General features: G+C 35.5%; 4 protein-coding genes across 4 annotated transcripts in view; 1 reads left to right on the forward strand and 3 right to left on the reverse strand.

Moving 5' to 3' along the window:
• LOC7453671 (germin-like protein subfamily 1 member 16) overlaps positions 1-23,203 on the reverse strand; it is a 79,732-nt gene that overhangs the window by 51,637 nt on the left and 4,892 nt on the right. The gene's annotated exons all lie outside the window — the stretch shown is intronic.
• Positions 3,134-4,316, reverse strand: LOC127905158 (germin-like protein subfamily 1 member 16). Its single transcript, XM_052451832.1, has 2 exons — positions 4,089-4,316; positions 3,134-3,990 (listed from the first exon to the last, which is right to left on the reverse strand). The coding sequence occupies exons 1-2, from the start codon at positions 4,312-4,314 to the stop codon at positions 3,437-3,439; spliced, it is 780 nt and encodes a 259-aa protein (XP_052307792.1). The 5' UTR covers positions 4,315-4,316; the 3' UTR covers positions 3,134-3,436.
• On the reverse strand, positions 10,710-11,902 carry LOC7453672 (germin-like protein subfamily 1 member 16). Its single transcript, XM_002306174.4, has 2 exons — positions 11,670-11,902; positions 10,710-11,571 (listed from the first exon to the last, which is right to left on the reverse strand). The coding sequence occupies exons 1-2, from the start codon at positions 11,893-11,895 to the stop codon at positions 11,018-11,020; spliced, it is 780 nt and encodes a 259-aa protein (XP_002306210.2). The 5' UTR covers positions 11,896-11,902; the 3' UTR covers positions 10,710-11,017.
• LOC112327227 (germin-like protein subfamily 1 member 13) lies at positions 15,733-16,905 on the forward strand. The gene is made up of 2 exons (XM_024599311.2): positions 15,733-15,907; positions 16,182-16,905. Exons 1-2 carry the CDS (start codon positions 15,784-15,786, stop codon positions 16,733-16,735), a joined length of 678 nt encoding a protein of 225 aa, XP_024455079.1. The 5' UTR covers positions 15,733-15,783; the 3' UTR covers positions 16,736-16,905.

The following is a 23,203-nucleotide window of genomic DNA, read 5'->3' on the forward strand; positions in this document are numbered from 1 at the left end:
CGGGGACCATCAGTCCTCTTGCCAGCTGCTGTGGGGTTCCTGTCTAGGCTCCTCCCCTGATTTTCAGCCGAAAAAGAGGGATCAAAAAATGGTGTTGGACCCGGGGAGCGGCTCTTCGGCGCTGTGGGCGCAGGGGAGCAGAAAAGATATTAAGTCCCCCCCCTCTTTAATTGTAAAATTGCCCCCTCTTGGAAATTCAGTGTAAACTAGTCCCTCAACTTTTCCTTTCCTTCTCTTTTCCTCTTTTTTTTTGTAAATTTTGATTTTTCTTATTTTTTGTATTTTTTGGAAACGAGCAAATCAACGTCGACTCAAATGAGGAAAATCAATGATTTTAAAATTAACGCGTTAAAAGTTGAACGCGTTCGAAAGACCTTTGAAAATTTAAATTCTTTTGAGACGATGCTAAAAATGCTAAAAACGATGCAAATGTATTAAAAATGTATTTTTTTGGATTTTCAATGTTTTTCGCTATTTTTGGATTTTTCTGAAAATTTATCAAAACATGGGTCAAAAATTGGGTAGCAACATTCCCCTTGGATAGAAAAGGTGGCTTTCGAATCTCATCTTCCATGACAAACTTTAAGAATTGCATTGACTATTGCGAGCTTGTTGAACTGCCATTAAACAGGAAGAAGTTTACTTGGTCTAGAGGTAATGCAACAAACCATATTGATAGAATATTTATGTTGACTGATTGGCTTAAGCTTTTCCCATCTTTTACTCTGTATGGGCTTCCAAAGTATTCTTTAGATCACAGACCGATTCATCTGTTATTAGACTCTACGAACTGGGTCCAAAGCCTTTCCGGTTCATGAATTATTGGTGGCTCTTATTTGATTTCAGGAAGGTGCTACAGGTCTTCTAGAATGCAGCTTTGATTACTAACTTTGGTAAAAATAATGTGGCTTCGACATTGAGGTTATTGAAAGAGAGTTGCATGCAGTGAGGTAAAAATGTGGTGGGTAACACTAATAGTGAAATCAAAGCTCTAGAACTTGAAGTGGATTCCCTATATTCCAAAAAAAAATAAAAATGCAGAGACTTATGAGTGGATGAATTAAATAGAAACAATACCATTGCCTTTAGTCTTAGAAATTTATACAGAGTGTAAGAGTCTGCCTGCCATCAGAAATCAAGAGTTCAGTGGTGTAAGTTTGGAGACAGAAATACTTATTTTTTTCATCTCTCTACCACGACAAGACAAAAAAAGAATCAGATTTTCTCCTTAGATGTTGATGGAACGACTCTGACAAAACCTTCTGATGTGAAGAAAGTCATGTTCAATTTATTTAGTAAGCTCTATTCTCATGATGGTAGACCTAAAGCCTCTTGTTGTAATTTAGATTTTCTAAAGCTTTAGTCTTCCTCCTTGGCTGCTCTAGAAATTCCATTCTCTAGAGATGAGATTAAAGTTGGTGGGGGTCAACGTGGTGCTGCCTAAATAGCTTCTCGACCCTTTTTTCTCAGTAGGATTCTTTAGTCAATGACAAGTTCCAAAAAAAAGGGCATTTGGCTTCTCAATAATGATGTGATCTTCAAGTAGAAAACCCCGGACTATGACACGCTATTCTTCCTTATTATTACTAGACTCTGCTTATGGCTGAAGGCTATAGATTCTTATTTTCCGGCATCAAATATATTAAAATCAGCAAAAGGGCTACTTATATAGACTAATCTCCAAAAACCTAGTTTGGTTGTCATGTGGTCTCTCCCTAAAGCTAATAGCTTCAAATGGAATGTGGATGGATCTTCACTGGGAAAGCCTGGTTCCTTAGGTATGGGTGGTGTTTTATGAAATCATTATGGAATTCTTCTTGGTATCTTGTTGTTGTCGGTTTGAATTTTAAAATCCAATGAAGTCGAGCCACGAGTTGTTGTCAAAGCTATTGAGATCTTGTCAAAGCTATTGAGATCTCAGCCTCTATTATTATTGAATCTAACTCTGATAATGTCATTAATTGGATGAATAATCCAGAAAATAAACCTTTGCTACATTATAAGCTTTTCTCTTTAGCCAAGAGATTGGCTCTATGCTTTGACTCAATCACTTTCACCTATTTTCGTCATGAGTCTAATTATATGGCAGATCACCTGGCAAAACAAGGAGTGCACAGAACAAGAGAATTTGTTGCTTGGATTTGAGTCGGCCAAATGTTTTTGGCCCTTCTTTTGTCTATATCTGTTTGCGGTTCCTAGTGGTGATGAGTTGTTTTTTCCAGGTTTTGAAAGTTTTGAATTCTAGAGAGGCAATGGCTGGTTGTAGCAGGTGGTAAGGAGTGGTCTGGTTCTTCACCATACCATTCATTCTCTTCCATTTTATTCTTGGCATATCAGAGTTGGTCTAGGAGGAGCTGGTGTTTCATGATGTTAGTAGCTTGGTCTGAAGATCTCTTTTAATATGGAAAAGTCGAGGATAGATGGAAAGATTTAGTAATAATTTAAATCAGAATCGAGATAGTTTTTTGGTTTTATGGGAGTTTCCCTTGGATTTTTAGCTTGGTAGTTTAGCTTGGCAGTTTTGTTTGCGTGGAGGCAAAGCTGCATCCTGTGGTTGTTGCTCTGTTTTGTGGTTTTCTTGGTCTTTTTCCTTTTTCGTTTGTTTAATTTGCTAAACTTGAGTGTTGTGCAGATTTTTATCTTGTCCTTCCCGCCATCTTTAATTTGGCGTTTTAATGCAATACTTTAGTTATTAAAAAAAAAATCATGATTTCTGTAGCACGTCTTTGCCTTGCACACTCATCTTGTAGGAGGCCAACGATGAAAACGGTGAACTTTCTTATTTCTCTCCATATAAATATATTTGCACAAGTCGTCCATGAAAATGTCATCATGGAATAGCAGATATTGAGGTTATTTCAGTAGCCGGAGTACAAACTCCTTAACAGTATCGAGTCCAATGAAGAAAAATCCCCGTGGAGAATGGACGACTCATCCTCGACAGCCAATGTTAGTCTGCCTTCGGATGATACATACCATGAAATATTACTAGCTAAAGCACCAAATTAGCGAGCATCCAATATCTCAGCCACCATGAAATCATTTCCAATATTGGTCTAGATTTTGACTCTTGATTACTTTGGGAAAAAACTTTTGATACCTTTTCTTTTTTTGGTAAGTCAAGGTACGTACGTAGATTAAAAAACTTTTGATACAATCAAACAGGACATAAACTTGGTACATGATGAAAAGAAGTTGGCAGCTTGCCATCTTAAGTTATTCAAAATACAGAACGGACGTGGATAATCCAAAAGGGAAACCTCAACTGAAGAGCATAAACCCTCCAGCAACATGACACCTGACAGAGAAATTATTAGCTTAACAAAACAGGTGGAGAACGTTCCAAAAAAACACATAGACTCTAAAAGGGGAAGGCATAGAGCACTTCTTTATTATCGCACATCAACTATGCGAATATGGGAAATTTAGAAAGTATTCATGTAGGGTTCACCCATTCTTGACTCTGGAGATCCTCCACAAGTTTTTCATCCAAATGGAATGCTGTGGTGAGAACTTCAGGATAAAGAGGCCAACTGGCTCCAAAGATTGCATTTGCTACTGTGTTTACTCCTGGATTTTGGCTTGTTAATGCAGCAATAGCAACGGCAGGAGTCTTTCCAATATTCAATTGAAAATGAATGAGGCCGAATGGGAATACAAAGAGATCTCCTGGTTTTAGGATTTTGGTAAAGAGACGATGATCAGGATTTGAGGTTACAAAGCCAGCATAAAGAGTGCCTTCCAAAACCAGCAGAACCTCCGATCCTCTGGGGTGATAATGTGGAGGGTTTAGGCCACCGTTTGGCGCCAAGTCTATCCGTGCTAAAGATACGCCAAGAGTGTTAAGCCCAGGCATTAGATCGGCTGTAATGATATTAACACGTGCTCCAAGTTGATTTGATGTGTTTCCAGGAACATCAAGCCCCGAGTACGAGAAATCATCAGGAGTGGCGAGGCTTGGATTCTTACACAATTTTCCATTAACAAGAACTGCAGACACAAGCAAAATGTAATCAGTTGGAATGCGAATTCAAAATGAAATACATATAATAGTTCGTGATTCCGAAATATCACAATCTTGAATGTACCAGCAGAATTAGCATCATCTATTGCTACGCAGAAGTCTTGGAGGGGGCTGGGGTCATAGGCAGTGACAAATGAGGAAGCCAGAGCCAAGAGAATAAAAACCGCTATCAAATTAGCAACTTTCATCATGGTTCTGCTTTGGCTTGCTACCTTGAATTCTTTCCTTTTCTTTTTTCCTTCTTGGGTATTGTTTGTTGGGTAAGGCGGGAGAGCTTGCATGCAGAGCATGGGTATTTATCAAGCGAACATTGGACTTTGACGATTGTATATATGATGAAACTCTAACGTGCCTTCACTAGTTAAATCTATATTTTTGGAGCAATATAATTAATTAATTAAATAACCAAGCAGAGACTAACAACAGTGACGATGACTAAATGGAGGCAAGATACTTTACGCCTCTTAATTGGCCAAAAAAATGCTGTTTAATCACGAGGATTAAGAAGCAATGTGATCTTAATTAGTTACTCAATCATCAAGAACTTCTAGATTTTTCAATTCTTCAACTCCTGAAGAGAACCTCTTCATTCTTTTTTGGAGGTTAATGGACTTCAATTGTTTTTTCTTTTTCATTTTTTCCGACTCAATATCAAATTAACTTTTACCACTGCAAGCATAAATATCTGTGTTTATTTATTTATTTTCCATGAAGGCATGCATCGGGATTGAGAACTGAAAAATGTACTAAAGTTTTCTTTCAATTTATTAAGTGATTTCGTTTAACTTGATCACTGCAGTAACCTAAGAATATATTCTTCTAGCTGAAATCTTATTTGATATAATATTTTGCTAATTATGAAAGGAGATCCATCAAGGACTATATCAAACATAAAAGAAAAATTAAAACTACATAATAAGCAACATTCGATATAGCCATTTATGAATTACATCATGGAGTTGAAGAATGAAGAGTACAAGATGAAGACGCGCACGATGGAATTGAAAACTCTAGAAGTTCTTATAGTTAGGCAATTATGATATTTATACGTTTCTTCTCTATCCACCTCTGGCCAATAGAGAGACATTAAAGTACTTGTTGAACTCTTTTTTGCCTCAACTTAGTCATCATCAGGCTCCCGGGTTCTCACCATTGCTTATAATGAGTGTGTGCTCTGTTTGGGCCAAAATGTAAATTTAACTAGTGAAGGTCTATTAGGGTTTCTGCATGCAATTGTCAAATGCCAGTGTTTGACTGGTCAAAGATCAATGATAAGTTGTTGAGAAACAAAACTTAAACGACGTATAACTCATCTATAAATACCCATGCTAATACCCATGCTCTGCATGCAAGTTCTCACTCCACTAATTAAGCTAATGGCTTCTAATACCTTGATAAGTGGAGTAAAATGAAAAGCTTCGTGGAAGGAGTTTTATGTTCAAAAGCCTGTTAAAAGTAAAGCAAGCCAGAACCATGTACAAATGGAAGAGGCAAGTGTGTTGTGCCATGGACCTCCCTGTTTCCCTAAGAAAAATTATGTAGAAAGGTCTTTTAAGTGGGATCGCTTTTCTAAAAGGGACAACAACCTTAGAAAAAAACCAGAAAAGATCGATTAGGAAACACATGAGCTGCCATAAAATACACACTATTCCAGTGAATGCCACCCTCATATAAGTCTTCACGACCATCAAAGGTAAGGAATTTGTTCAATACCTTCCACCTATAAAATCATCACCTAGTACTTGTTTAGACAGACAACTGGTAAATGTTTGTGGACTTTCCAGATTTAAACAAAGCTTTCCCAGAAGATAACCATCCTCTCTCTAAGATTGACTGATTGGTTAACTCCACTGCGAGTTTTGAATACCTCAGCTTCTTGGATGCCAACTCTAGCTATCACCAAATTACCATGCTCCATAATTGAAGGGGAAACATTTTGTTATAAAGTTATGCCTTTTAGGCTTAAGAATGCAAGGGCCACTTATTAGTGGATGGTAAAAAAAATGTATTTAAGAACCAACTTGGGAGGATTATAAAAGGATATGTTGATGACATGTTAGTGAAAGCAAGACTTTTGAGAAACATTAACTAGACCAAAAAGAAGTCATTTCCTCTGCTTGACCATAATAAGATGAAACTTAATCATTCCAAATAAGTCTTTGCCATCAAATGAGGAAAATTTTTGGGTTTTCTAGTAAGTAACAAGGGAATCGAGCCTAACCTAGAGAAGAATAATGATATTGCGATATTTTGAGCAGTGTGCGCTCTGTTCCAATGATGTGTTATTGCACTTGGAGCCATGCCTGCTAGACCAAGTTAACCTCAATGTCATTGTTCTTTTGTGCTTCTCTACAGTGGGAAGAAAGGATTAGAGCATATGATAGGCTTAGATAACCATCTTTGGTTTACCAATGGAAGGATGAAACAAAAACTGCTTCGATATTCTTTCAGAGAGCTTTGGCAATATTGTTGGCTATGACACAACATGTGTTAGCCAGGGATCTATATCTAGTATAAGGGTCTTTATTAGCACTATAAAGTTGGAACATTTGCATAACCAACTTATCCTTAAGCTTGATGAAATACAAATTAAGGTCACGTTGAAAGAGATAAAGGGTGAGTTCATTCCTTCCATCACAATAGTCAAACACTTTATGGATGTCTCGTTGTATTTAGAATTGACCTTTGATGAAGAAGAAGAGGAAGGTGATCAGAAAACTGATTTTGCAACATTAACCACCAGGGCTACAAGACAAAAAGTTGAGTTTGAATTCGATTTTAATTGTGCTTTGGGCAGCTAAAATCAGCTTGACATTAAATGCTTCAGGCCAGCCATACCATTTTTGTACTTTTTTCTAGAAATTACAGAATTATACAGGCATTTAGCTTTATCTGATAAGCATATGTACAACACTGGTAACCACTTGGCTCTTATGCTATATGATTATGATGAGGTGGCTATAACTGCTTGTATAGACGTGGACGTGTCACAAGCCGCTTCCTTTATTGAGGGAGATGAGCTGGGAAAAAAAAGCTCTAATAGTGAAGAGTTAAAGAAGATGGGCTGAAAGAAGACTTCTAGTATAGGCCGATTAACAAGTTTTAACTTAAACATTGCGCCATCATTTGTAAATTTCATTACCCCCATTATTGATCTGAGTAAGTTGTATGATTTGGAATTGAAAAACAGGAAAACTCAAAGAAAGAAAGTTAAGATATTTACACGCAAAGCATCCTCTCTTAAGAAAAGGAAACCACATAAAGTAAAAAGGTTAAGGCTCTAAGCAAGCTGAGATAGGGGTTATTGATAATTTAGTTTCTGATAATGTAATTATGAATAGAAATGTTATTATTCGATCTAGAAAGGAACTAGCTAGTGAAGACGAGGCAAGCAGTTCACACATTAGATTTTTTCCAAGGATTGATGATCAAGCATGTGAGCCATTACATACTGACCCCATAGATGAAGCAATTACTTGCTGGGATATGGGAAAAGCTATCTTGCAAATTCATGATGGAACCCAACTTATGACATAGACACTGCATGGATTTATTAAAAATGATATGGAGTAGTGGATTAGTAGGAAGAAGCGGTGACTTACTTCTCTTGGTTCTTTTAAGGTGTGGTTTTTAATCCTTTCTATGGGTCGTATGATTATTTGAAATGCGTGTGGTTTAGGGGGCAGAAATAAAAACAAATGTGTGAGAAATCTTGTTAGAAAGCTTAGTCTGGATGTCTTGGGTGTGTTGGAAATGAAAGTGGACAATATTAATAACTGTATCATTAATTCGACTTGGGGTAGATATTCTAGAGACTAGTATGCAATGCCTTCCTTAGGTCTTTCTAGGGGTATTTTATGCATATGAAATCCAGCCTTTTTTTGTGCTTCTAGTTGTTCAGTTGCTATAAATGGGCATATTTTACATTTTGAGGCTGTGTTTTCTTGTTCAAATTTGGATTGCTTAGTGTCTTTTGTTTATACTCCAAATGATGGGTTGTTGAAGGAGTTATGGGACTATCTTGTCAATTTTAAAGACATTGTTGGCAAACCATAGTGTCTTACAAATGACTTCAATGAAACTATATTCCCCTTGGATAGAAAAGGTGGCTTTCGAATCTCATCTTCCATGACAAACTTTAAGAATTGCATTGACTATTGCGAGCTTGTTGAACTGCCATTAAACAGGAAGAAGTTTACTTGGTCTAGAGGTAATGCAACAAACCATATTGATAGAATATTTATGTTGACTGATTGGCTTAAGCTTTTCCCATCTTTTACTCTGTATGGGCTTCCAAAGTATTCTTTAGATCACAGACCGATTCATCTGTTATTAGACTCTACGAACTGGGTCCAAAGCCTTTCCGGTTCATGAATTATTGGTGGCTCTTATTTGATTTCAGGAAGGTGCTACAGGTCTTCTAGAATGCAGCTTTGATTACTAACTTTGGTAAAAATAATGTGGCTTCGACATTGAGGTTATTGAAAGAGAATTGCATGCAGTGAGGTAAAAATGTGGTGGGTAACACTAATAGTGAAATCAAAGCTCTAGAACTTGAAGTGGATTCCCTATATTCCAAAAAAAAATAAAAATGCAGAGACTTATGAGTGGATGAATTAAATAGAAACAATATCATTGCCTTTAGTCTTAGAAATTTATACAGAGTGTAAGAGTCTGCCTGCCATCAGAAATCAAGAGTTTAGTGGTGTAAGTTTGGAGACAGAAATACTTATTTTTTTCATCTCTCTACCACGACAAGACAAAAAAAGAATCAGATTTTCTCCTTAGATGTTGATGGAACGACTCTGACAAAACCTTCTGATGTGAAGAAAGTCATGTTCAATTTATTTAGTAAGCTCTATTCTCATGATGGTAGACCTAAAGCCTCTTGTTGTAATTTAGATTTTCTAAAGCTTTAGTCTTCCTCCTTGGCTGCTCTAGAAATTCCATTCTCTAGAGATGAGATTAAAGTTGGTGGGGGTCAACGTGGTGCTGCCTAAATAGCTTCTCGACCCTTTTTTCTCAGTAGGATTCTTTAGTCAATGACAAGTTCCAAAAAAAAGGGCATTTGGCTTCTCAATAATGATGTGATCTTCAACTAGAAAACCCCGGACTATGACACGCTATTCTTCCTTATTATTACTAGACTCTGCTTATGGCTGAAGGCTATAGATTCTTATTTTCCGGCATCAAATATATTAAAATCAGCAAAAGGGCTACTTATATAGACTAATCTCCAAAAACCTAGTTTGGTTGTCATGTGGTCTCTCCCTAAAGCTAATAGCTTCAAATGGAATGTGGATGGATCTTCACTGGGAAAGCCTGGTTCCTTAGGTATGGGTGGTGTTTTATGAAATCATTATGGAATTCTTCTTGGTATCTTGTTGTTGTCGGTTTGAATTTTAAAATCCAATGAAGTCGAGCCACGAGTTGTTGTCAAAGCTATTGAGATCTTGTCAAAGCTATTGAGATCTCAGCCTCTATTATTATTGAATCTAACTCTGATAATGTCATTAATTGGATGAATAATCCAGAAAATAAACCTTTGCTACATTATAAGCTTTTCTCTTTAGCCAAGAGATTGGCTCTATGCTTTGACTCAATCACTTTCACCTATTTTCGTCATGAGTCTAATTATATGGCAGATCACCTGGCAAAACAAGGAGTGCACAGAACAAGAGAATTTGTTGCTTGGATTTGAGTCGGCCAAATGTTTTTGGCCCTTCTTTTGTCTATATCTGTTTGCGGTTCCTAGTGGTGATGAGTTGTTTTTTCCAGGTTTTGAAAGTTTTGAATTCTAGAGAGGCAATGGCTGGTTGTAGCAGGTGGTAAGGAGTGGTCTGGTTCTTCACCATACCATTCATTCTCTTCCATTTTATTCTTGGCATATCAGAGTTGGTCTAGGAGGAGCTGGTGTTTCATGATGTTAGTAGCTTGGTCTGAAGATCTCTTTTAATATGGAAAAGTCGAGGATAGATGGAAAGATTTAGTAATAATTTAAATCAGAATCGAGATAGTTTTTTGGTTTTATGGGAGTTTCCCTTGGATTTTTAGCTTGGTAGTTTAGCTTGGCAGTTTTGTTTGCGTGGAGGCAAAGCTGCATCCTGTGGTTGTTGCTCTGTTTTGTGGTTTTCTTGGTCTTTTTCCTTTTTCGTTTGTTTAATTTGCTAAACTTGAGTGTTGTGCAGATTTTTATCTTGTCCTTCCCGCCATCTTTAATTTGGCGTTTTAATGCAATACTTTAGTTATTAAAAAAAAAATCATGATTTCTGTAGCACGTCTTTGCCTTGCACACTCATCTTGTAGGAGGCCAACGATGAAAACGGTGAACTTTCTTATTTCTCTCCATATAAATATATTTGCACAAGTCGTCCATGAAAATGTCATCATGGAATAGCAGATATTGAGGTTATTTCAGTAGCCGGAGTACAAACTCCTTAACAGTATCGAGTCCAATGAAGAAAAATCCCCGTGGAGAATGGACGACTCATCCTCGACAGCCAATGTTAGTCTGCCTTCGGATGATACATACCATGAAATATTACTAGCTAAAGCACCAAATTAGCGAGCATCCAATATCTCAGCCACCATGAAATCATTTCCAATATTGGTCTAGATTTTGACTCTTGATTACTTTGGGAAAAAACTTTTGATACCTTTTCTTTTTTTGGTAAGTCAAGGTACGTACGTAGATTAAAAAACTTTTGATACAATCAAACAGGACATAAACTTGGTACATGATGAAAAGAAGTTGGCAGCTTGCCATCTTAAGTTATTCAAAATACAGAACGGACGTGGATAATCCAAAAGGGAAACCTCAACTGAAGAGCATAAACCCTCCAGCAACATGACACCTGACAGAGAAATTATTAGCTTAACAAAACAGGTGGAGAACGTTCCAAAAAAAACACATAGACTCTAAAAGGGGAAGGCATAGAGCACTTCTTTATTATCGCACATCAACTATGCGAATATGGGAAATTTAGAAAGTATTCATGTAGGGTTCACCCATTCTTGACTCTGGAGATCCTCCACAAGTTTTTCATCCAAATGGAATGCTGTGGTGAGAACTTCAGGATAAAGAGGCCAACTGGCTCCAAAGATTGCATTTGCTACTGTGTTTACTCCTGGATTTTGGCTTGTTAATGCAGCAATAGCAACGGCAGGAGTCTTTCCAATATTCAATTGAAAATGAATGAGGCCGAATGGGAATACAAAGAGATCTCCTGGTTTTAGGATTTTGGTAAAGAGACGATGATCAGGATTTGAGGTTACAAAGCCAGCATAAAGAGTGCCTTCCAAAACCAGCAGAACCTCCGATCCTCTGGGGTGATAATGTGGAGGGTTTAGGCCACCGTTTGGCGCCAAGTCTATCCGTGCTAAAGATACGCCAAGAGTGTTAAGCCCAGGCATTAGATCGGCTGTAATGATATTAACACGTGCTCCAAGTTGATTTGATGTGTTTCCAGGAACATCAAGCCCCGAGTACGAGAAATCATCAGGAGTGGCGAGGCTTGGATTCTTACACAATTTTCCATTAACAAGAACTGCAGACACAAGCAAAATGTAATCAGTTGGAATGCGAATTCAAAATGAAATACATATAATAGTTCGTGATTCCGAAATATCACAATCTTGAATGTACCAGCAGAATTAGCATCATCTATTGCTACGCAGAAGTCTTGGAGGGGGCTGGGGTCATAGGCAGTGACAAATGAGGAAGCCAGAGCCAAGAGAATAAAAACCGCTATCAAATTAGCAACTTTCATCATGGTTCTGCTTTGGCTTGCTACCTTGAATTCTTTCCTTTTCTTTTTTCCTTCTTGGGTATTGTTTGTTGGGTAAGGCGGGAGAGCTTGCATGCAGAGCATGGGTATTTATCAAGCGAACATTGGACTTTGACGATTGTATATATGATGAAACTCTAACGTGCCTTCACTAGTTAAATCTATATTTTTGGAGCAATATAATTAATTAATTAAATAACCAAGCAGAGACTAACAACAGTGACGATGACTAAATGGAGGCAAGATACTTTACGCCTCTTAATTGGCCAAAAAAATGCTGTTTAATGACGAGGATTAAGAAGGAATGTGATCTTAATTAGTTACTCAATCATCAAGAACTTCTAGATTTTTCAATTCTTCTACTCCTGAAGAGAACCTCTTCATTCTTTTTTGGAGGTTAATGGACTTCAATTGTTTTTTCTTTTTCATTTTTTCCAACTCAATGCCAAATTAACTTTTACCACTGCAAGCATAAATATTTGTGTTTATTTATTTATTTTTTCTGACGAGAATGTTGAAAAATAGTTTTAATTATTGGCACAGTGATTGGAGGCCGGGTCTTCTCTTTAATTGGTGCGGCTTCAGCATGACTTCATTTAATTTCAAATTTCTATTTTTAATTATAAAGCGTTTATTTCTTATAATCTCTTCAGCATGACTTTAGAAGATCATCCTTATAAAGCGTTTATTTCTTATAACAAAGCGTTTATTTCTCGTAATCTCTTCTTGGATTCAAACTAAGAAAGGGGTTATTATGGAAAGAGGCTAGACTCCTTTTATATATATATACACAACTTATATAGGAATAGTTATCATATTTAATATATTCTATTATTATATTATATACAACCCTAAAAATATAAATACAAAGAATGGTTGAAGCCATTAGCAATCATTACAATTCATATATAATCAATCTCTTAACTTAACTTGGTATCAAAGCGGGAAAATCACAAGTTCATTCTTCTCTAGAAACTTCAACACATCCGACCTCCTCCAATCCTTTTACTCCCCTGTTTTTATATTGTTCTTTCTCCGGAAAACTCTCCTTCTCCTCTGTCAATGAATAATCAGGAACTTTAACGGGTTGCTGCTGTAACACCAATCACTCACTCTACTTCTTCTCTTACGCTGCCACCAATGTTAGCTGCTGCTAGGGGTGATCATTTTCGGTTCGGTTTGGTTTTTATAAAAAAAAAGTAAGTAAATCGAAATTTTTTTAAAAAAAAATTGAAACCGAACAGAAACCAGTTCAAACTGACAAATTCAACCTAAAAGCTTAAGCTGTTAGGTGAGGTCCCAAGATATGATTTATATTATTCTCTAACACACCCCCTCAAGTGAAAGCTCTTTGGGTTTGAAACTTGCATAGGTCTACATTACCTTATGCTTAATTTTTACCAAATAAATGTGGATGATGAGATTCGAACTCGTGACCGCTTGGTCATCAAGGCTCTGATACCATGTCAAAAAATCAATTCAACCCTGAAGCTTAAGCTGTTAGGTAAAGTTTCAGGATATGATTTATATTATTCTCTAACAATATTTTTCTTTAACATAATTTTTCTATTTTTTATATTATTTTCTAATTAATGGACTTGAGTTGTTTTTTCTTTTTCATTTTTTCAACTCAATATCAGGAGTATATTGAAATTAACTTGAGCATTAGCGATGACTAAACCTCCCTTTTTTTAATACCAAAAGTACTATTTCATAAATAATAATTTTCTTTTTCATTAGTATTATATAATTTTTTTTATGATAATCAAGGAATATATGAAAATAGCTATTTAATGACCAAAACAACGAGAAGTTATTTTTTATGTTTAAGATTTGTATATATCTTTTTTTAATATATTTTTTTCATAAGTATTATCATTTAATGCAGCTAATCAATTTATATATATATGTTTAAGATTTATAATAAACAATAAAAAAAAAACATTACTGGATGAAATAATTAAAAACTATTGAATGTATTTAATTTATCACTTAATATATTTAATTAATATATTTAATTTATATTTAAACACTTGATTTTTATTACCTCTCTTAATACAATTCAACGAAAGTTTAATAAAACATGCTTAACGTTTATTATCACAATGATTGGAGGCTTCAGCATGACTTCATTTAATTTTTACTTGCAACTCTCCTGTTGTTTTCATGGGCACTCACGTTGACTAAATTTGAAGGACACGTTTCGTATAATCACGGGGCCGGATCGTCAACATTGATCAACTCGTGCCCATTACCAAGTGTTTGTTGTTTCAATACACAATGTTTTTTTTTTTTTAATAAAACAATATTATTTGAACTTGAATTATTGAGTTACGTAGTCTCATGATCGTTCATTGTTGAGGATTCTAGAAAACAATACTTTTTCTTTAGGAGACTAAAAGATCATCCACATATAACAAAACAAAACGTTTATTTTCCATAATCTCTCTTCTTGGATTCAAACTCTAATTCAAACTAAGAAAGGGGTAAATGATTTCAACTGTTCGATCGATAGATGGTTTTTGTATTTTCCCCCCCTAACCTCATATAAGGGACAGATATCAATGATTAATGCAGAGATTTTAAGAAAAATAGGCAAAATCATCCTACCAAACTATATATGATTGAACACCGTGACTTTTATTTTCAAGCCAAAAAAATAGACATGCATGGGTTTCATGATGAAAAGTTAGACTTTTTTGGAGTGCGGGGGATAGGATTAATCTTGCCTAATCAGCCTGCAGAACTTGATGTATTTTCAGATAATTGACCTCTTTTTTCCTCATACTAATTAGTTTTATTAAGCCAGGGCACCATAGCAAGCAAACTAGGGGATAGGGATGAAACAAGTGCGAGTACAAGATAACGTACGATCAAGAAATTGTGGGTATAAATTATTAAATAAAAATTAAAGCATCCCAAGCTGTTTTTTTTTATAATAAGCATCCCATCTGCTGTACGTATTTTCAAGTGGTATAGATATTTATGTAAAATAGTTGAAAATATATCAAATCTGATATACCTGGAGGTTGTTAGAGAATAATATAAATTATATCCTAAGACCTCACCTAACAGTTTAAGCTATTGGGTTGAGATGGTTCTTTGACATGATATCAGAGCCTTAATGACCAAGCGGTCACGAGTTCGAATCTCACCATCCCCATTTATTTGATAAAAATTAAGCACAAAATAATGTGGGTCTGTGCAAGTTTTAAGTTCAAATGGCTTTCACTTGAGGGGGTGTGTTGGAGAATAATATATATCATATCTTGGAACTTCACTTAACAGCTTAAACTATTGGGTTGATATGGTTCTTTGACAGAGGTTTCAACAAGATGAAGGCATGCATCAGGATTAGAACTGAAAAATGTACTAAAGTTTTCTTTCAATTTAAGTGATTTCGTTTAACTTGATCACTGCAGTAACCTAAGAATATAATCTTCTAGCTGAAATCTTATTTGATATAATATTTTGCTAATTATGAAAGGAGATCCATCAAGGACTATATCAAACATAAAAGAAAAATTAAAACTACATAATTAGCAACATTCGATATAGCCATTTATGCATACTGTGTTCGCGGATGAATTACATCATGGAGTTGAAGAATGAAGAGTACAAGATGAAGACGCGCACGATGGAATTGAAAACTCTAGAAGTTCTTATAGTTAGGCAATTATGATTGATTATACGTTTCTTCTCTATCCACCTCTGGCCAATAGAGAGACATTAAAGTACTTGTTGAACTCTTTTTTGCCTCAACTTAGTCATCATCAGGCTCCCGGGTTCTCACCATTGCTTGTAATGAGTGTGTTCTCTGTCTGGGCAAAAATGTAAATTTAACTAGTGAAGGTCTATTAGGGTTGAGAAACAAAACTTAAACGGCGTATAACTCATCTATAAATACCCATGCTCTGCATGCAAGTTCTCACTCCACAACCAAAAGACAATCCTAGAAAAAGAGAGAACGATATGAAAGTTGCTAATTTGCTAGGAGCTCTTGTTCTCTTGGCCCTGACTTCCTCATTTGCCACTGCCTATGACCCCAGCCCCCTTCAAGACATATGTGTAGCCATAAATGATACTGATTCTGCTGGTATACATACTGTCTCTTTCTTTTGTCATTTTTCACTCTTTCATTTAAATTTCACGATCCCGATTCAACATGAGTGTATATATATTCACTGTACCGGTCGAATTCTATGATCACAATATATAATATATAGCTGAGCACATAAAATATGTGGCATGGCGGGACCATGCAGCCAATTTAATTATATATGATATTTTCGAGTGACGAACTTTTATATATATTATTCATTTTGAATTTACATGACAACTAATACGGCTTTGTTAATTTGTGTGTGCAGTGCTTGTCAATGGGAAATTTTGCAAGAATCCAAGCCTTTACACTCCAGATGATTTCTCGTTTTCTGGGTTTGATGTTCCTGGAAACACGTCAAATCAACTTGGAGTGCATGTTAATATAGTGACGGCCGATCTAATGCCAGGACTTAACACTCTTGGTGTATCTATGGCACGGATAGATTTTGCTCCAAATGGTGGCCTGAACCCTCCACACTATCACCCTAGAGCGTCAGAGCTTCTATTGGTTGTGAAGGGCACTCTTTATGCTGGTTTTGTCACGTCAAACCCTGATCATCGTCTCTTTGCAAAGATTCTAAAACCAGGAGATCTCATTGTGTTTCCATTTGGCCTCGTTCACTTTCAGTTGAATATTGGAAAAACTCCAGCAGTTGCTATCGCTGCATTAACAAGTCAAAATCCAGGAGTAAATACAGTAGCAAATGCAATCTTTGGAGCCAGTCCCTCTATCAATCCTGCTGTCATCACCACAGCATTCCATTTGGATAGAAAACTTGTGGAGGATCTCCAGAGTCAAGAATGGGTGAACCCTACATAAATACCTTGTGAATTTCCCTTTTTCGATAATAAGGCAGTACTCAAAGCCTTGGTCTCTGCATATAGCTCTATGCCATTACCATGCTGTGATGTAATAAGGAAGTGGTTGTATACCTCTTTGTGTGTGTATTTGTGTACGTTATAATCCTAAAGGTTTTGTTAAGTTAATCAGCTCCTCGTCCCTGTCATGTGTGATGTTTAGAGATGGGATTAAGTTCTTCAGCCAAGTTTTTTTTAGTACACATCTTAGAGGAAGAAGTTAACTAATAGATGGACTCCGAAATATATAGCTAACTAAAAAAATCAAGAGATTGAACTAGGTTAATTTCGGGCATGTGTTCATCTCTACGGATGACATGGATTAAATAGGCAAAACTTCTAGCTTCTGAAATTACAGATTTTCAAAATAGGTGGCAGCATTAAAGGAAAATACAGATTTGTTGATATGCAGCTTTGATTAAATATTAGATTTTAATTTGTGAAGAGGGAAAGAGAGATATGATATCATTTGAAAACACAGTTGATAAACCTGGTTTGGTTTGATAGATTGATTTCAAGAAATATATCAAACCAAACCGGGATGGTATGAAGTTGAATTGAAATACTAATGAAAAGAAACGATCATTGAAGGCTTGAAGTCCATCAGAAAGCCACACCAAAAAATAAATTAATTAAAAGAACACAACAAGCAATCTAACCAGTGAAACAAAGAAAGAGAGAGCGCCTATGGTTTTGGGTATTTATTTTTTCATGGATGAAAATCATGGTTTCTTTGAAGAATGCAAGAGAACGAAGATTACAAGATGAAGACGTTCTCTCCAAGAGTATAAAAATTGAAGAATCTAGAAATTCTTGATCGTTAGCTAATTAAGATTAGGTTTCTTCTTAATCCACGCAATTAAAAAGCAATTATTTTGACCAATAAGGGGTTAAAGTATTTGTACAAAGAACTTAGTCATAAGCAATTAAGCTCCCAGGTAATCGTCGTCATCCTTATTATTAATATTGTTGTTTATATATCACACAATTTCCTTGTTTATTAAATATATTATATGTATTAGTGTTTATGCATACAATTGTCAAATTTGAATGTCTGATTATTATATTGTTAATAAAAACTTAAACAAAGGATAAATGCTCTACTATAAATACTCATGCTTTGCATGCAAGTTCTCACTCCTTACCCAAGAAATAATAATAGTAGAAAAAGAATTCAAGGTAGCAACAAAACCACAATAATAATAATAGGATGCCATTTCTTCTCAATCAATCCAGACTTTTTTTTTTTCCTTTGCTTTGAAATCTTCCCCTGCTACTGTTGTTGCCATAAATCTTCCCCCCATTTAGGCTTCATTTACAACGATTGTTCCCATATCTAATACTCAGCAAGTTATTTCTTTAAAGCTTCCAAACATCAATATCTTTGTTGGTAAATGCAGATGAAACTGTATCTTATTGGACAAGGTATTTTTCACTTTGTTGACGGCTCCTTGCTGTGTCCTCCTTCTTATGTGATTGTTGTTGATGGTTATTCTCTTCAAACTAATCCTTTTTTTCTTCGTTGGAAGCAGAAGGATCAACTTATTCTAAGTGCACTCCTTTCTTATCTTTCAATGGATGTACTGCATTTTGTTGTCAATTACGAAACCTCGCATTGTATTTTTTATACTCTTGAGCAGGCCCTATTTTCCCCATGTAATTCTTACATTATGCAACTTCATGGATCTTCTCAAGATATTCATCAAGGTGATGATTCGGTCCCTACACACACACACACACACACACACACACACACACACAAAGAAGGCAAAAAAATTATTTGATAAATTAGGAGTTGTTGGCTAGCCAATTTCTCTTGAGGATTTCAATTTGTTTATGTTTTGGGGTCTTCGCGGTGAGTTCAAAGACTTGGTAACAAGCCTTGCGACCAAGGCATGATCTTTTTTGTATGCAGATATTCATAGTCATCTCCTTACGCATGAGTTCCTTCACAAGACCTCTCTTCAACCCATAGTTGTCACTCCTTCTTTACTGACTACGCTAGCTCAGCCACCATCAACTAATATTACACACCATCAGTCCTTAGGTTTGTATAACAATAGTCCTAATTTTAGTCGTGGCAGAGGATGATTTCATGGAAGTTGGCATTCCAACAAGAATCGAAACAACATCCAAAACAAGTCTAATTTTCATGGTTTTTAGGGGTCTTATAACAGTGACTAGAGGCAGAGCAATTGACAATAAAATAGAAGGAATAATGGCTCTTCACAATGGTCCAATAATTTTTCTTTTACAAATAATGTCAAGTGCCAACTTTGCCTATCATTTAGTCATACAACTCCTCAATGTTCTCAGCTTCACAGCTATGGATAACAACCAAATGCCAAAATTGTTGTCAATAATGTCTCCTCTCCTAACTCTGTGGATTGGTTTCCGAACACTAGTGCGAATCAACACGTTAAATCTACTCTCGCGACTCTAACCAGGTTTGAACCCTAACTTGATAATGATCACTTGCATGTTGGTAATGATAATTATTGTTACTCATTTTGGGGCCCCACATAAATAAAAAAATTTCAAAAAAAATAAAAAAAGAAAATACAAAAACAAAATTGAAAAAATGTTGCAAGAAAATTGAAAAATATATATAAGTGAGAAGAGTATATCAGAATGCCCAGTAAATTGCCACAAATAGGTTGAGGAAGATGAAAATATACAAAATTAAAAAATTTGACAGCGTATTTTGGACTAAAAAAGGCTTTACTAGCAAATAAAATTCATTTTAAAGAGGAAAATTCAAAATTTGATGTTTAAGGACTCAATTAGAATTCTTCAAGGTTTAATTGAATTTATTGAGGGCTTAATTACAAGAAAAAAATGATTTTTTTAAAGTCAATTTAGGCTTTAATTGGAAGAAATTAAAGTCTGGAGATCGAATTGTAATTTTTAAGAGTTAATTTGGTCAAATGAGAGGCTTAATTACATAAATATTGAAGTTTGATGAGCAATTAGGGACTTGATTGAAGAAATCCAAAACTAAGGACCAACCTGTAAGACATGTGAGACTCAGAGTTAGGGCTGATTAGGTTGGCACCTTTAAATGAATCAACGCAGAGTTACAAACCTCCAAATTAAGCAAAATTGGATCCAAATGAAATATGTGCACCCCCTCTACCAAATTTAAGTGGTCTCGGGTGACGATGATGTTAGAATTGCTCCGACGAAGTCTCGAAAGTGGGAAACTTAGTCAACTTTAACAGTGCAACTATCATGCAAAAACAAAATTGGGTTTTTGTGTGTTCACACACAAAGACCCCTCAATGACTCCGTATTAAGGATTCACAACACTCCTCTCAAGATCAAGACGTTAGAAATAGATTCAAAACCTTTCAAAACCCTATAAACACCCTTTTCAAGATCGAGAAGGGGCTGGATAGAAAAGAAGGAAAGAAAAAAAACAAGAGAATACAAGAAAACAGATAGTAATATCAATAAGAAATATAAGGGTAGAGGTCCAAGAGCAAAAATAAAAGCTTTCTTAAGCTTTATAAGCTTATGAGGGGAAATTTTTTCCAAATCAAAGCTAAGAGAGAATAGGTGTTCTAGGTATTCATTGCAGACCAAAAAATAGGTCATTTATGGCCTACTTTTGTTGTTTTTGTTATTTGTTTTGTTTTATGCTTTATAAGCATAAAAAGAGGTTTGAATGCTTAACAAATAATGTTGCATTCACCTCTTTGTTGCTTTGATTTCTATTTAATGAAGTTATTTTTATGTTTAATAATGATTATAAGCATGTGATAAGATTGGGTAATTGGTTATTTTTTTAAAAAAGTAGAAGAAATAAATTTCCCTTCTGTGTGTGGACAATTTCAGCCAAAAGGAAGAAATGGGAAAGAAATTGAAGAATTAATACAATTAATTAAAATTGTATTAAATAGTATGATTATAAATGTAAATGGAGGGAAAGAATAAGATTTTTTTTAGAAAAAAAAAAGAGGATCCTTCCATACCTCTCCATTGGTTTCAACCAAGACTACAAAAAAAAAAAGAGGGTTGAACCTTGGCCTTAACAATGACGAGAACATGTTTATTTAGATGAATTGATGTGTTCTAATATCAACAACAACAACAACAACATAAAAAATCAAGAAAGGAATTTTATTCCCTTGAAATTTAGCAAAGCTTGTGGTGGAACATTGAGTTGGAAAAATATGTGAATCGTATGGAGTTGTGTTGATTTTAAATTGAAATTTACATGGAAGATAAGATTGATTCTTATGAAAAATGAACAGTTGGTGATTCATTAATTTTGGTGATACAAATGAGGGTGCAGAGTTAGATCAGCAGCAGGGGACAACATCACGAGCACAAGCATCAGGTAGGTGTTTAACACCTTGAAATAATCTATCAGTCTATTTCAATAATTCTTGGAATCAATTTCCTTTGATTGTAATTTTAGTGTAAAATTGTGAAATAAAAAAGTAGAATAATTCCTTGTCGAATGGGCGCATCAAAAAGTTAATTCCCGATTAATGAAAATAATGTCATGTCGAATGGGTGAGCGAATCAAAATATTATTTCTGGATTGATTGAAATAATTTCCTGTTAAATGGAAGAGCCAAAGATTAATAACTTGGCTAAGAGAAATAGTACACTAACTAATAGACAAGTTGAGAAGATTATTTCCTGATTAATGGAAATAACATTTTAGTTAAGGATTGGCGAAGATGTTAATAAAATAATGATAAGCTACTCCATTAAATGATGAGGTGAATGAATTATTGAGCTTGAATTAAATAGTCCTTATTCTATTTGTTTACTGTAAAGTGTAAATTTTAATCTCTCTCTCTCTCTCTCTCTCTCTCACACACACACACACATGTATGTATGTATGTGTGTATGTATAGGGTTGTTACAAGCTATGCCATATACAAGATCCTCCCTGTAACCTTTAGAGTGTCAATATATGCATGATATAATAATTTGGATCCAGACTCCATTATAAGCTTTGGCGACCTTTGTTCCAAGCTGGTGACACAATTCTGCACAAGCATTCTAGCTAAAAGAATTTCAACAAAACTTTTAGCGTTACTCAGACAAATGATGAGTTCATGCGAGTATACTTGAAGAGGTTTAATGAGAAAATATTCAAGATCAAGGAATTAATTAAGCTAATGGCTTCTAAGACCTTGATAAGTGGAGTAAAATGAAAAGCTTTGTGGAAGGAGCTTTATGTTCTATCGAACAGTAGCCTGTTAAAAGTAAAGCAGGCCATATAAAACCATACACAAATGGAAGAGGCAAGTGTGTTGTGCCATGAACCTCCCTGTTTCCCTAAGGAAAATTATGCAGAAAGGTCTTTTAAGTGGGATCGCTTTCCTAGAAGAGACAATAACCTTAGAAAAAAACTAGAAAAGGCCGATTATGGAACACATGAGCTGCCTTAAAATACACATTATTCCATTGAATGCCACCCTCATATAAGTCTTCACGACCATCAAAGGTAAGGAATTTTTTCAATACCTTCCACCTATAAGATCATCACCTAGTACTCGCTTAGATAGACAAGTGGTAGATGTTTGTGGACTTCCCAGATTTAAACAAAGTTTCCCAGAAGATAACCATCCTCTCTCTAAGATTAACTGATTGGTTAACTCCACTGCGAGTTTTGAATGCCTCAGCTTCTTGGATGCCAACTCTAGCTATCATCAAATTACCATGCTCCATAATTAAAGTGGGAACATTTTGTTATAAAGTTATGCTTTTTAGGCGTAAAAATGCAACGGTCACTTACTAGTGGATGGTAAAAAAAAAATATTCAAGAACCAACTTGAGAGGATTATAAGGGGATATGTTGATGACAATATGCTAGTGAAAGCAAGACTTTGGAGCAACATTTCCTAGACAAAAAAGAAGTCCTTTCCTCTACTTAACCATAATAAGATTAAACTTAATCCTTTTAAATATGTCTTTGCCATCAAATAAGGAACGTTTTTGGGTTTTCTAGTAAGTAACAAGGGAATCGAGCCTAACCTAGAGAAGAATAATGATATTGCGATATTTTGAGCAGTGTGCGCTCTGTACCAATGATGTGTTGTTGCACTTGGAGCCATGCCTGCTTGCCTGGTAGACCACATTAACCTCAATGCCATTGTTCTTTTGTGCTTCTCTGTAGTGGGAAGAAAGGATTAGAGCATATGATAGGCTTAGATAGCCATCTTTGGTTTACCAATGGAAGGATGAAACAAAAACTGCTTCATAGAAGTCAAACACTTTATGGATGTCTCGCTGTATATAGAATATGTGATCTTTGATGAAGAAGAAGAGGAAGATGATCAGAAAACTGATTTTTCAACATCAACCACCAGGGCTACAAGACAAAACGTTGATTTTGAATTCGATTTTAATTGTGCGTTGGGCAGCTAAAATCAGCTTGACATTATATGCTTCAAGCCAGGCATACCAC

This window comes from Populus trichocarpa, chromosome 4 (assembly GCF_000002775.5).
Source record: "Populus trichocarpa isolate Nisqually-1 chromosome 4, P.trichocarpa_v4.1, whole genome shotgun sequence".
NCBI lineage: Eukaryota > Viridiplantae > Streptophyta > Magnoliopsida > Malpighiales > Salicaceae > Populus > Populus trichocarpa.